Raw genomic sequence first — 13,855 nt, forward strand, 5'->3', positions numbered from 1 at the left:
GGAGATGTTACATCAGTTACACTATATCCGTAGGGGGTATTATGTTATGTTTTTATAGAAGTTTAGACATTGTTATAGTGTTTCTTTAGAGGAGTTGTTGTGCTGCTTTTTTAGATACGTTTTTTAATTTGACATTGTCTCCTTAAAGGGTTTATGCTTCATAAAAGGCTCTTTTTAGCTGAAATTCTCTCCTGTTTAGAAGAATTTCACTGATGGTGGTAAAAATAACCTTGAAGCAGAACGTCTCCCACTCATTACTTCATCATCTGTTCCTCTCCTGTCAGATCTGAATTAGAACGAACACTTCATTCAGATTTTGACTTCAACACCGTGCTGCTACGAGTCTAATCACTATTTATCTGAGTTTGGATGAATAACTGTCATTTAAGACTGCACCAACCTTTGGATAAGTGCAACACAGTGATGAATAGGCTGGACAGTTAACTGTGTAATAAAGCAGACATATTTCCTCTGATTTGAAATTCTCCTGCAGCTCTTTGAGTTTGTTTCTTCTTAGCTTTGTATCGTTGTGTTCAGAACCCGATCCGCCATGTGGAGCCTCTGTTGGTGGCCTGCTCCTCTGAAAAGGAAGATCATGTTCATCAGGTTCAGAGGCAGGAACACTGACTTTTGTTTTTGTTTCTGCTGTCTGTGTGCACCCTCTGCCCGTCATACGTGTCCAAGCAGAAACGTGTCAGGATTCCTGCAGAGTTCAGTCAAACTATCTGAGCATGTGCAGAAAAAAATGATGACAACACAACTCTGATGACCTCACCTGTTTCGGACTATTGTTGGTGGTTCTGCGTCATTCAATTCTGTTCAATTCGGGTGAAGGCTGTTGGAAGTATTGATCTTTGATCAGACAGAAAGCTCAGAACTACAGTACCGACCAAAAGTTTGGACACAACTGTGTGTCCAACAGTTGGTCTGTACTGTACATCTGAAATAGCTTGAATCAGTTTTCAAATGGCTTGAGTGAAGAGCCTCTTCAGGTTAAGCTGGTTCTGTTGTCGTCAGGCTGGATTCTGACCCGAACTGCTGCGGTCTGGTGGACCTTCAGAGGAATAAAGTGTGCTGAGTTTGTGACGGTGACTTCATTTCCGTATTTCCTACCCTAAAAATACCTCGGCCCTCTCAGAAAGGTCACTGGTCTCTTTGTGTCTGATGTCAGGACGTCGAGCTCACGGCTGGACTGGAATGCTGCTTTTTATGAGAAGCAGGTGGTTTCAATAAGGCCTGAGTGCACACACACACCCACACACACACACGCCCCCACACGCGCACACACACACCCACCCCCACACACGCCCCCACACGCGCACACACACACCCACCCCCACACACACACTTGAAGCTCTGTGAGGCCTTAGTTTTTGAAAGTACAAGGCAGAGCGTCGCTGAGCACTTCTTGTCAACGTTTCGTACTTTTATTTGTTTCCATGACAACATCTTGACAAGACATCTTAATTGTTCTTTTATTGAGCCTTACTCCTCTTCTGCTGTCTGTCCATCACTGTGTGTTTCTGACAGGAAAACCTGCCAACACTACAAGGAAGCGATGACTCTTCCATGTCTCTGTTTTTGTGCAGTTCAGGTGAAGATTTTCTTTTTTGTGAGAAATAACATTTTATGGCATTGTGACTTTTTTGTAAACACTGCTTGTTCTCAGCTGAAATTTAATTTCCGTTTAGGATTAGATTTTTTTTTTTTTCTTTTTCAATTCAGTTAAAAGCCAAAAACAAATGAAAACCTCCTGTGTCGGCTCTGCTGTGTTTGTGCCGGTGTGTAGCTGGTGAGTTCAGGTGCTGTGGGATAAAAAGGGAAGGCATCTGGTCAGGTTCACACTTATCTGGAAGTTTGTTAATGCTTCTCAATGTTTAACTGGGTTTGTTGCAGTGGCGTTTGAGGTTAACTGTGTTTTTTACCATTGTTATGATGAAGCTGCTTTACATTTGAACATGCAGTTCAAATTAATATCCTGATATAGTATGTTATCATTGTGAAACATGATCTATGTCACAGTGTATAAAATTTGTGCTTTATCTCTAATAATTTGGAATGCTTCAATGCAGCTATGAACTGTGAATCAACAGGACCAAAGCAACAACATTTGAAATTGTTTTACCAGAGAATCCAACAGCAAATTTGAGGATTTTAACCACTTCAGTTTCAAAACAAGCTGCAATGCATCCATATGTCCAAACATGCAGAAACAGTTGTAAAATGCAACCAACTTGCCCCATCATGCAGACCTGCTGCTGTTTATTAGATTGACAAATATATCTGCAAAATCAAGTCATAATGCAAATGCAAACCCCTTTGACCAAAAATCAGACCCCATAAATGCTAAACTGAGACAAGGCCACAAAATTATTTGCAAAACACATAAAACAGCTACATAAAAACAGCTGACACAATTTGGTAGAGGATTTATTGGTCTAAATAGTCTTGTGCTTTTTAATTTTAATTTTTTTGTTTGTTTTATATTTAGACTTTAGGTTTAAAATAAAACAACATAATGTATAAAGGAACTCTGAAATGATAAAAAACAAGTATGAGTCGATTTAAGGCCTGTTCCAAAAGAACTCTGGCCCAAAGAGGCAACAGTGCAAAAGCTGTTATAAAAATCAGCCATTTTACAAATTAATACTTATAATAAATGAATACTGTACAAAGTGACTGGAAAATGCAACAGATTGGTTAAGAACTGTGAAAATCAAGACACAAAGCTTGGATGGTGACAGCATTCGTGAAGTTTGTCATCCTTTTGTCAGAGTAGTTGCCAAACGGGACCATAAACCCAAGCAACAATGTTCAAATGAACAGAAATCTCCTCTCTAGGCTTACTTCACGCTTGTTCATTTAACATTTCTTCCTTATCAGAACTCCTTCTTCCAGAGCTGTTTGCCTTTACAAACTAATAACATGAACAATGGTTGCAAAGGCAATTAATAGCTGAAATTCTGTAACTTTATACATGTAAAGCAAAGCTGAATAAATCGACTCCGTCGCCCAGCCTTAATACTGACTAGAGATGTGGCAACAAAACAACTAGGGGCCAATTTCCTTTTGCTTCTGTAAGCTTGTAATTCCTTTCTTCTTTTTTTTACAAACTTGCATTTTCTTCTCTTCATATATACCTAGGAAAAATATCCTACTTAGTCAATATGACAAGACCTTGAAGGAAACCAGAAATTTATATTTGTTATCAAAAGATTGATCAGTGTGCCCATACACAGACTCTGAAACTGAACTTTTAGATTTTTATTTTAGCTAACTGAAGTGATTTCTTCCCTTGCTGTGTTTTTGAGGAAATGCTCTGAGTCTGACCTGCAGCTTATATAAACCTTCACTACCTGCTCTGCTTCATCTCAGCCTGAAACGCTCATTTTGTGTCTGCAGAGGAAGTTCACCTGCGAGCGTCTGGAGCTGATCCCTTCGTATCTCGGAGTTTCCCCGTTTAATCGCTGTAACGAGCTGCTGCGGCTGCTTTTTGATAATGTGCAGAGTGATTTTAGCCGCTGAGCTCTCACTCTGATCTGACCTGATCTGATGTGACGGATCAAACGGTTACCTTACGGTGACTGAAATTGGGCTGAAGCAGCTCGACTTTGTTCCTGTGCTGCTTCATGGAGGCACTTCAGGTTCATTAACTTGTTTCCTGTCTGATCTCTCAGATAAAGTGAAAGGAACAGAACATCATCAGAGGGAGGACAGTCCAGGATTTTCCTGAAGGTTCAGTCTGATCTTTAGATTTTATTTTCAGATTATTTCTGCAAAATCTGAGTTTTTCAGACATTAATTAAATCTGAAAGTTGTCAAGGTTTTTGATCTCAGCGTTTGATGAATTAGATGCGGTTTTTAATTGCAACATCTCTGAAGAGATAAAACTGAAACATAAACATTTCTCCCACATGCTGCCTCTAATTATGACTCTGGAAGCTTCTGTTATCTGTCTGGCGTTCAGCTCTGCTTCCAGCTGATGCTTCGGGTATTTATGGTTCTGCTGCAGGACTCCTGAGTCGGTTTATGGTGCTGATAAGGATCCATTAAAACGCAATCAGGATTAACTTGGAGCTTGCACTTACAGAGTGAGGCTGCTGTCAGCTGACAGGATGGAGCCACAACCTGACCTCCACAAAAAGCCACTGCAGAGACTCTGAGAGAGAACGGCATGTCAAAGACCTCCAGCACAGTTTGCGTTATCAGCTCACTGAACTTTGAGCAGCGAGACGGAGAACAGGAGTCAGGTTTTAAACTAGAGAGGAAGATGCAGCTCCAGATGTTTCTCTGTGATTTCCGTAGACGTTCTGATTGACCTAAACTGATCTGAACCCATTTGATCGGCTGAGGTTAAAGAGCTAAAAGTGTGTCACATCAATGTTTCTGCACTGAAACGTGTTTATGTGGATGGGAGTGCACAGTGATGGAAGCGGCTGATCGACTCTGTTAATAACTGACCGACTGCAGGAGTGAAACCGGTTCCGTCCGACTCTGATCAGTTCAACATCAGTTCATCTTTTTGTCTGGTTATCTGTCATCAACTGTACATCTTTCCAAGTTTAAGCACCGTTACATTCATGTTTCTGCCTGTTTTTGCTGTTTATGTTTTGCTTTTTTTAGTTACCCAGATTTTTTTTTCAGGAATAAAAATACATTTTGGGATATTCGGGAGTCTGAAGTGGCTCTTGAACAGATTCATGTCTCTGAACAGATTCCTGATTGCTGGCTCTGAACACAAAATCTAATCTAATCTAATTTCTGAATATTAATATAAAGCTCCAGTTCAAATGGCAGATTTTTTTAACCTATAACAAGACATTTTCCCATAAGTGCGTAAAATCTGCCAGTGGAACTTTTTAGAAATATTTAACAATTACTGACTTGAAATAATCTTCTGTGACTTGCTAAAAGTTACTTATAAGCTATTTTTGTCTTATTTTAAGTGTAGTAAGATATTTTTACTAGAAATTAGACAAATATACTTGGTAAGATTTCGTGTTTTGCGAAATCTCCTACAGAATTTCCTCCAAGCGGAGGAAATTCTGTAAAGTTCTCTGAAACCAGGCAAACAAATTGAATTGATTGATTAGCAGCAGTGCATCAATAAAACTATTTAGTTTGGAGATATTTACAAATCAGGGCTTCAGCAAACTATATAATAAACCAGGAATCAAGAGACACTGAGTAGATCTGATTAGAAATACCAGCTTTGCATTCATATATTCTGCAGATACAGAGACTCTGACTCAGGAGCATCACATAGTGAAATAATGAATGAAGTGACAGGCCGTGGAGTTAGAAACCAGTATGAGATGTGAGGGTGATGGGAGGGAAGTAGCAACTTTAACACCTTTGATTTAGACTTCATCATGTTTATAACATGATTATTTCAGTGAAACTTGTTCTCTAATAGGCGTTTATGAAACTCGGTGGAACACGTGAGCAGATGGAGTGATGAAGACTCTCAGCCTCCCTGTGAACTGTGATCTTACATAACCGAGGCGACGCAGCACTGCAGTGTTCAGGAACACCCCCACCCACCATCCCATCCCTCATGAATATTTTACCATCGCCGCAGCTCTTCCTGCGACTCCTGCAGCCACATTCACACCTCCGCTCTGATCGTTTCTCAGCGGTGTCGCTCGTCATCTTTCATCTCTGAGTCAGTGTTCAGGCTCGGTTTGTCTCCGTGTGGGAGGACGTCAGGAAGAAGTCGGCTGCTCGGCTCTAATTGGCACCCGGGAGGAGAAACTCTGTGGCTGGGAGTCAGATAGTCCCCATGTAGGCAGGAACAAGGAGGAAGAGCCCTGTAATCAGAGACGTCAGGGTGAAACGTGGCTCACAGAGACTGCATTTAGGGAGAAATCACACCTCAGCATTGCATAAACTGGAATCAGTGGACATGGTTGTGTTTAAGGAGAGGTTTAGACCAGGATCAGATGTTTACACTGCAAAAACACAAAATATCACCAAATATTTTTGTCTAGTGTCTAGTGAAGATATCTTTGTACACTTGAAATGAGACAAAACTAACTTACAAGTAACTTTCCAGCAAGATATAGAAGCTTATTTAAAGTAAGCCATTTCTTTTTGTTGATTAAAAAAATACTAGTTCAACTGGCAGATTATTTCACTTATAACATGTGAGAAATGTCTTGTTATAAATAAAATAATCTGCCAGTGGAACTAGCAATTTTCATCATTTTTAAGAGACTTTTTACTTAAAAATGTTCCTTATCTTGCTGAAAATCTTGCTGAAAAGTTACTTGCTCCTACATCTCCTTACTTGTAAGGTAATTTTGTCTTAATTCAAGTGTACAAAGATACTTGCAGTTGAAACTAGACCAAACACACATTGTTTAGATTTTGTGTCTTTGCAGTGTAGAGCTCTTTGAAGGTTAACGATGTTAGGAAGACTCCGACTTGTATCGTTAGCTCGCAGTCAGACACATTAAACAGTCTGTTAGGGAACAGCTGGCTGGATTTCTGCTGTTTAATTACACGAGCTCATGTTTCATCAGATTAAAGAAAGGATCCACTCATTTAAACTGATCAGGGTCAGGTTGTTGATGTGACTGACGGCTCTGATCTGCTGTTTAACTCCATGCTGTAGAGCTGCACCTGTTCCTGCCCGAGGCTAATAAATAGCCTCCATTATCGGATCTGATAACACAAACAAACATGGAGTGCAGCATCTGTAGGGCCTGACATGGTTGTTGTATTAACTCTGACTAACCCAGAGTTCAGGATGTGCAGAAGTCTGAACCTCTGGATCTTTTTCTGCTCCTGTTGATGTTTGAGCTGCTCCTGGTTTGTCCCCTCCTCACGCTGTTTTGCTCGGTTTCAGGGCTGTAAAAGCTGCGCTGTAAAGAAATGTTCACTCTGATGTTTGCATGGCAAACAAATGAGCAGCAGCAGCTCTCAGGTCCACACTAAGCCTCATCTGTGAGATGAAGCAGAGACATCACGTGTTTCTGAGCAGGAACATTACATTTTATCTGACTGTGTCCTGTTTTAATGAAAAACATGCTCAGCGGAGACTCGGGTAACCTGCTGCTTTAGAAACCTTTATGCACCTGGTTTCTGCAGCTTCACAGCATCAGCATAGAGTCGCATTTCATATAAATCTGATCTGGTAAGATGTTGTTTTGGCATGTTTGTTTATAATAAATTATTTAATCCCTCTGAAAAACATAAAGGTCTAATCTGTTCCTGTCTCTACACAAACACCATTAATTAGAAATCTTTCTCCAGATGAAATAACTTGAAGTGTATCCTAAATACAAAGTCATTATTTACTGAACTTTCTGAATTTATTGCTTTTTATTAGAATAGAACAGTGCATATTAATGAGCATACAATAGCGAAGTAAATACACAAAATTTAGCAAAATCCTAATTTCCATCCATAGTCCCATGAAACAAACACAACACAAAACCACATCATTAATTCAATGTTATAAAAACAATAAAAACAGCAAACAAAAACTATGTAAGTTTGGGTAAACCTATTTTAAGATACCTACATCAAAGTGCTAATATCTTTCTACACAACAACTGTTACAAAATACTAACAAAAATTTAGTAGGAAATTTCTAAAAGGTGCTTTAATCCAAACATGGTTGGATTACTGACCAGCCATGTTTTAAGCTGCAGCTTAAAGGGAAAATAGGTGGAGTCACACATTCCAGTCTTTATATCTGTGTTGCAAAGGATGGGCTGCAGTCTGAGTCTATAAATAAAGAAAAAAATTACATTTGACCTCAACAAGTTCAAGTTTTACTTGGAAATTAATATGAAACCACGGTTACTGAGATTGGAAGTCAAATGTCACAGAGTATGTAAAATTTGGGCTTAACTGTATCACAAACAGAAATATTTCCTAGGAACCATCCATGAGTTTCTCCACATGTCAATTCAAACTCTGTGCAGTGTTTTTTATTTACTTTTGAATGTTGACCTGATTTGTTTTTCTTTCTGTTACTTAAAAAGAAAACATGATGTGACCGATTTCTTTCTGAACTCTGAGGCGAAACTGGAGTTGAATTCAGGTCACATTAGTGAAAAGTGGTTTGGTTGTGAAAGATCTTAAGTTAAAAAAGGATCATGTCTGAATGTTCTCGCAGTAAAAACTGAAGGACATTTCAACAAAACCAGGAAGTTGGATCACTTCATGCAAATTGTTGAATATGTAGATTCTTCCGGTTAAAAACCTGGATCTGTTCAGGTTCTGTGTTGCATGTTTCTGGTTTCAAAGGAAGCAGAATCACTGAAGTCGCTCCTGATTTCATCTGTGACATTCGTCAGCCGCCCTGCGGAGCAGATCCTCTTCTGCTCAGAATGCTGTTTACATCATTACAGCAGCCACAGCTCTCATTACCTGTTGTGTGCTGGAGGGGGTGGGACTGAGTCATTCAGGACATAAAAATGAGTAACAGGTGACTGCTGCCATGGCAACGCTTCAGAGCTCCTCCCATCACTTCCTGCTCTGTTGAGCATCAGGTTCCCCACTTTGAGAGAGATTTAAAAAAAAAAACCTCCTGTATCTCCCAGGATCCATAAACATAGATTTTACATTCGAGCTGAAACATAAACTTTGCTGTGATTATGCAGTTTGTCCTGAAGCAACTCCGTCAGCAGCAGAGATGAAAGAGGACGACTGTTTCTGATCACATCAGCTGCTGTTTGAAGGAAGCTCAAATTTGAACTCTTAGTGATTTGATAAAATGCATGTGTATGCCAAATATTCACATAAACTAAATAAAGGGACACATAGCATCTTTTTTTGTCACTGTCTGATTTTAAATCAGACTAATCTTTTCCTTTTTAAGGTCAGTTATTATTGCCAAAGTTTTTTCTGTTTGCTAAATAGCAGAAAATGAGAGGGATATTATTTTTTAGAGAATTTTATCAAGGTTTACATTCACAAATGTCTTCCACTAGTTTGCTTGAATTTTGGCCCATTCCTTTTCCCAGAACTGGAGTAAATGATGCTGGTTGGAAGTGTGTGAACATCTGGCTTTATTAAATGTGACAACCCACTGACGCACAAACATGTTAATACATTTACACCTTCTGCTGTTAAAAAACACTGAAACTCTCAATTTTTCTCAAGAAACATGAAATTAAAATCCTCTGAAATGCTTCTCCTGCTTTTTTCTGTAGTTATAAATGAATAATTTAATTATATTGGTACATAGTGCTGAAATGCATCAGGTCGGAAGGAGTTTATTTAAGAAAAGTCACTGGAAGTTTGATTTTATCTTTAAAATACATCAAATAAAGACAATTTTCCTCTCTCAGATGGAACATTTATTAGTTGCTGCATGAATCCACCTCTTCTGTTATATTTTATAGGTGTTTATCTATGTTTAGTGTGTAACAGTGAGCTATGAATAGAAACCAACCAATTTATGTCTAATAATGTCATAAAAAATGACATCAGTGAGTGGCCACAGTTGTAAACATCCTGTCTTTGAGTGATGCGGAGAAATTATCCAATTTGTATGTTTCTTAAACAAGACAGAAGCGGAACAGAAATCGATAATAATTCTGTCTAATGTTACGATCTCTGTGTTGTCTTCACATTTCTGCAGCCTCTTATGCTCTCCCTGTTTGTGTGTTTCAGTGGAAAGAGAGGTGGTGCAGAAGAGGACCTTCACACGATGGATGAACCTGCATTTAGAGAAGGTCTGTTCCATTTACACCTCAGGGAAAGTTTGTTTTATGTTCAACTGTCCCGAAACTTCAGCGTTTGTGTGAGAGCGCCCCCTCTCTGCTGAAGTGGGGGCGTGGGACCCTGAAGCTCCTGCATGGATGTCATAATGAGAAACTGCTGAACATGACCCATTGATGCTGTGTCAGCTGTAACTCGACACCTGCAGCCCGTTTGTGTTTTATGGTCTGATCTTTGAAAATGTGAATATGCAAACATGCAAAGTGAGATCAGCTGCAGGTTTCAGGCTGCAGGCATCAGCGGGAAAAGGAGATGGTCCAAACTTTATCACAGGAGAACTACATTAAGAACAACAGATATTTTGCCTACTCACCAATAAAGTCTGCAGTACTTTAATTAAACACATAAAGTAGTCAGAGTTGTTGTTAAAGGTGCATCCGTACATTTTATAGATCCAAAACTTTCATAGGGTTTAGCAAGTTTCTAGGTACCAGTTTTGTTAATTTTGACCAATAAAATCAGGATTTAAGTCACTCCTACTTTGAAAACACTTTTTGTATTTTTCCAAGTTTAATAAATTAATTAGAAGCAGTTTAGGTGGCAACAAAGTTAGTTTTTGAGTACGTAAATGTTTCTGGACAGATATTGATAAAAAGTGTGGTTACTTAAAGACAAATAACTTCTGTTGTTGGTAATGTTTTCTATTTACTTTCTTTTTTTAATTTTACGTCATGTGTGATAATTTTGCCCTAGATAAAAATAGAAAGTCTCCATTTACATCAACACCTGTGCTGAGAGATGTTAGAGCTTTAGACAATAAACTGAAATAAACACAAACAGGTAAAATAGAGAACTAACTACTGGAAAAAAATGTATTGTAAAGTTTGCATTTTGTAGCAGGTAACTGAGGGTTAAACAAAATAAATCTCTGTTTTCTTATCAAGTGTAGGACTATTTACATGCTGACAATAACAAGGTAAAAATCTATTTCTGCTGTTCAGACAACATTAACTTCAATTAGCTCATATTCAGGATGATCAATAATCAGATTATGTTTATAGATTCAGATGCTAATGTCACGTTGGGTCGTTTAAACCTCCATCATTCTGGAGACTTTAATCATTTATACTGACCAAGTTTGACCTTTTATTTTAACTGTAAGCACAGAGTCCAATAGAGTCACAACAGAACATTGTTTCTGACCCAGAACTGAACAATGACTGTCTGGAAGGAGGCAGGAGTTACAGGGGAGCAGAGAGACGGGATGTGGGAAGAGTTAAACACTGCAACATTGTCCCGAATTGGTCCAAATACATTGCCTCTGTCTTATTTATTTAACAAAGTCCAAACTTTCATGCTGGGCTCGACTTGCCTCAGGATTCCCATGGATCAGTGCATCTGTATGTTTTTTGTGTCTGTCTTCCGAAACCCCCAGTTGACTGCAGTGGGTGGCCGTTCATAGTCATCCTGATGGAGGTTTCTTCCTGTTTAAAAAGTCGGATTTATTGTTTAGAATGAGGAATTGCTGTTAAGTTTGCAATTAAACGTTACAGTGTGGCTGTCCAAACTCTTTTACACCTGGGCCAAAATCATAAAGTCAAAAGAACTTGTGGGCCAAAAAAAGAAGGAAAAGAAAGAAAAAGAAAATATCTTTTTTTTCTTTTTTTACCTATTCAACAATATTTTGTCAACCCTGAGTAATAAAAACAAGATTTAGGTCACTCTTACTGAAAAGTGTATAACCAAGTCTGAGTCATTAAAAGCAGATCTGGTTGCACCAAAGTCTGCTAAATACAGACGTGGTCCTAAAAAGCTGTTGTTGTAGACAACATTTTTTATTGTAAGGCTTTAATATGTTTGTAATAATTTTGCCCTGATTAAAAATAGAACGTCTCCATTTACATTCTGTGCCAAGGTATGCAAATTTGTATATTTTTTTAATTGCAGTCGAAGGCCTCACAGAGACAGTCCAGGGGCCACAGTTTTTACATTTCTGTGTTAAACTTTACTATAATATATAAATTATAGTATTTTATTATAACTAGACAATAATTGGAAAGTCTATATAACTTAACTGATTTGATTTCTGTACATAATTTGGATCAGTTTGTCTTTCAAAATGTCCTCAGGAGGCATGTTGTCTGAATTCAGATGAACTGAGGTCAGAACCTGGTCCTTGGAATGACATCACTTCCTATTTTGAGCCAGAAAACCAGCAGGATTTAATCGTTGATGTGTGAACACCGGCTGTGAGCGTTGCAGGATAATTGCAACATATTTCTGTGTGTTCAAACGGAGAAGGAATATTCTTAAAAAAAGAAAGTGTGTTGGTTGGAATTGCAACTATAAAAATTTTATACAGCAAGGCTCACAACCTTTGTTACATTTTTTGTTCCTTCAGTACTGAACCATTTTTTAAAAATATCCATTTAACTTCAAGAGAACCATTTCACCTATTGCTCTGGAGTTTATATGGACTCATGCATTTTAAACTCATTTGTGGAAAAATGGAGAAAGTATCATTTTATTGTTATATTGTGGTTTTTGTACACACATCATAATGTTTGTGTTTCTATGATGAAAATAATGAACACTTTGCAGCCTGAGTCGTTAGCCACTCCGCTGTGAGACAACACAAGCATATTTTCACTACCACAACCTGCCTTTTCTTTTTCTCTATAAAAAGAGATAAAAAATATACATACACGCACTGTTTCTTTATCCTTTCTTTCTTCTGAAGTTTATAAATTTAGCGTTAATGTGTCAAACTCCTGGTTTGTGCACACAATCTTGGCCAGCAAAGCTGATATTGAATCACGTTTTTTTTATTTTTATTTTGTTACTAGTACTTGCTTCTTTTATCTAATATTTTAGTTACTTTGTTTTGCAATGTAATCTTGATTATCAATATAACAATTGGTATCTTTTATGTTGTAGGTGCAAACGTCCATAAGATTGCAACCCAAATATAATGTAAAAATCAATAAATCACAAAAGAAAGTTAAATATACAGCCATGCAAACAAAGACTGGCTCCCACAGTCTTTCCATTGTCACAGGAATGCAAGTTGATCCTGGAAACTCCTGCATTAAACAGATTTCAGCAATAAAATGTAATGAAATGGATTAAAAGTATAAATCAGTAAATGCAAACAATTCAATAGGTAATAAACAGACACGATTAGTTAGAAGAACTGCCACCACATTTTCTTACGTCATACAGAGAAACACTCAGTTCTGCTCTGAATAAACGTTCAGAGGAAACAGAATCAGTGAAGTGAAAGTGATGGTGCCTGCTGACAAGCTGTGGAGTTATGAACTGTTGGTGTATTGATCCTCTGCAGCCACCAGCCAGTTAGTGTCTGTCTCTTTTGGGTGCATTTGTTGTGTTGTTTTGTTTTGCATTATGCTCTGTTGCTATTATTACTGCGACTCCAGCCTCCGCAGTCTCTGTCCTCAGTTTAGTTTGTGAACAGTGAGTCTCAGCGTCTGATTGTCTCTTTTGTCTCCCGTGACACAATAATCCTCTCTTCTCTCCCTCTGTGTGTCTGGCCTGCTGTCAGAGCTCTGACCCACTAATTAAACAATCAAGCACTTGTTTTCAGTCATCTTGGAACGTTCCAGCTCCTCAACCCCACTACCCCAAACGGCCTCCATGTCCCAGCAGGTTCATGTCAGGGCTCAGTTTCTCAGGCTCCTCTCTCTGATGCAGTGACAATCTGCATCCATCATCACCTTATTAGTCTTCAGAGCTGCTCCAGTAGATACATCTGGACGTTTTTGAGCAGGACATTTTAATGGAACCTGATTCGTCTGCAGCTATGATGTTTAATTATTCAGTCTTAAAACCAGACTAATGGAGGATTTCAGTTGGCAGAGTTGTGACCTGCAGCTTAGACAAGTCAAAACCACGTCACCATAGTGACCATTAGACCATCCGCTCTGAGTTTGGACGTTTTATTACAAATAATGAAATTCTTTTCTTATTCTAAAATGCAACAACATAGCATTCTGTTAGTGTACATTTGATAATTTGTAGCAAAGAATGCATCTGCAGCTAAAAAAATACTTCTAACATCAACATGTGAGAAACGAATTTCTTTCTGTTTGACTTCTGTCAACACAGTTTAAGGCTGATCTGTTAATTAGTTTTTGGATTAACCAGTTAATGATTGGTA

The 13,855-nt window shown here is 38.4% G+C and overlaps 1 protein-coding gene across 2 annotated transcripts in view; it reads left to right on the plus strand.

Moving 5' to 3' along the window:
• clmn (calmin) overlaps nucleotides 1-13,855 on the plus strand; it is a 28,687-nt gene that overhangs the window by 4,745 nt on the left and 10,087 nt on the right. For both annotated transcript variants that reach the window (XM_005814305.2, XM_023352986.1), the window contains exon 2: nucleotides 9,631-9,692. In XM_005814305.2, coding sequence (XP_005814362.1) covers nucleotides 9,631-9,692 — 62 coding nt within the window. The remainder of the gene's footprint in view (nucleotides 1-9,630; nucleotides 9,693-13,855) is intronic.

This window comes from Xiphophorus maculatus, chromosome 19 (assembly GCF_002775205.1).
Source record: "Xiphophorus maculatus strain JP 163 A chromosome 19, X_maculatus-5.0-male, whole genome shotgun sequence".
In the NCBI taxonomy this organism is placed as follows: domain Eukaryota; kingdom Metazoa; phylum Chordata; class Actinopteri; order Cyprinodontiformes; family Poeciliidae; genus Xiphophorus; species Xiphophorus maculatus.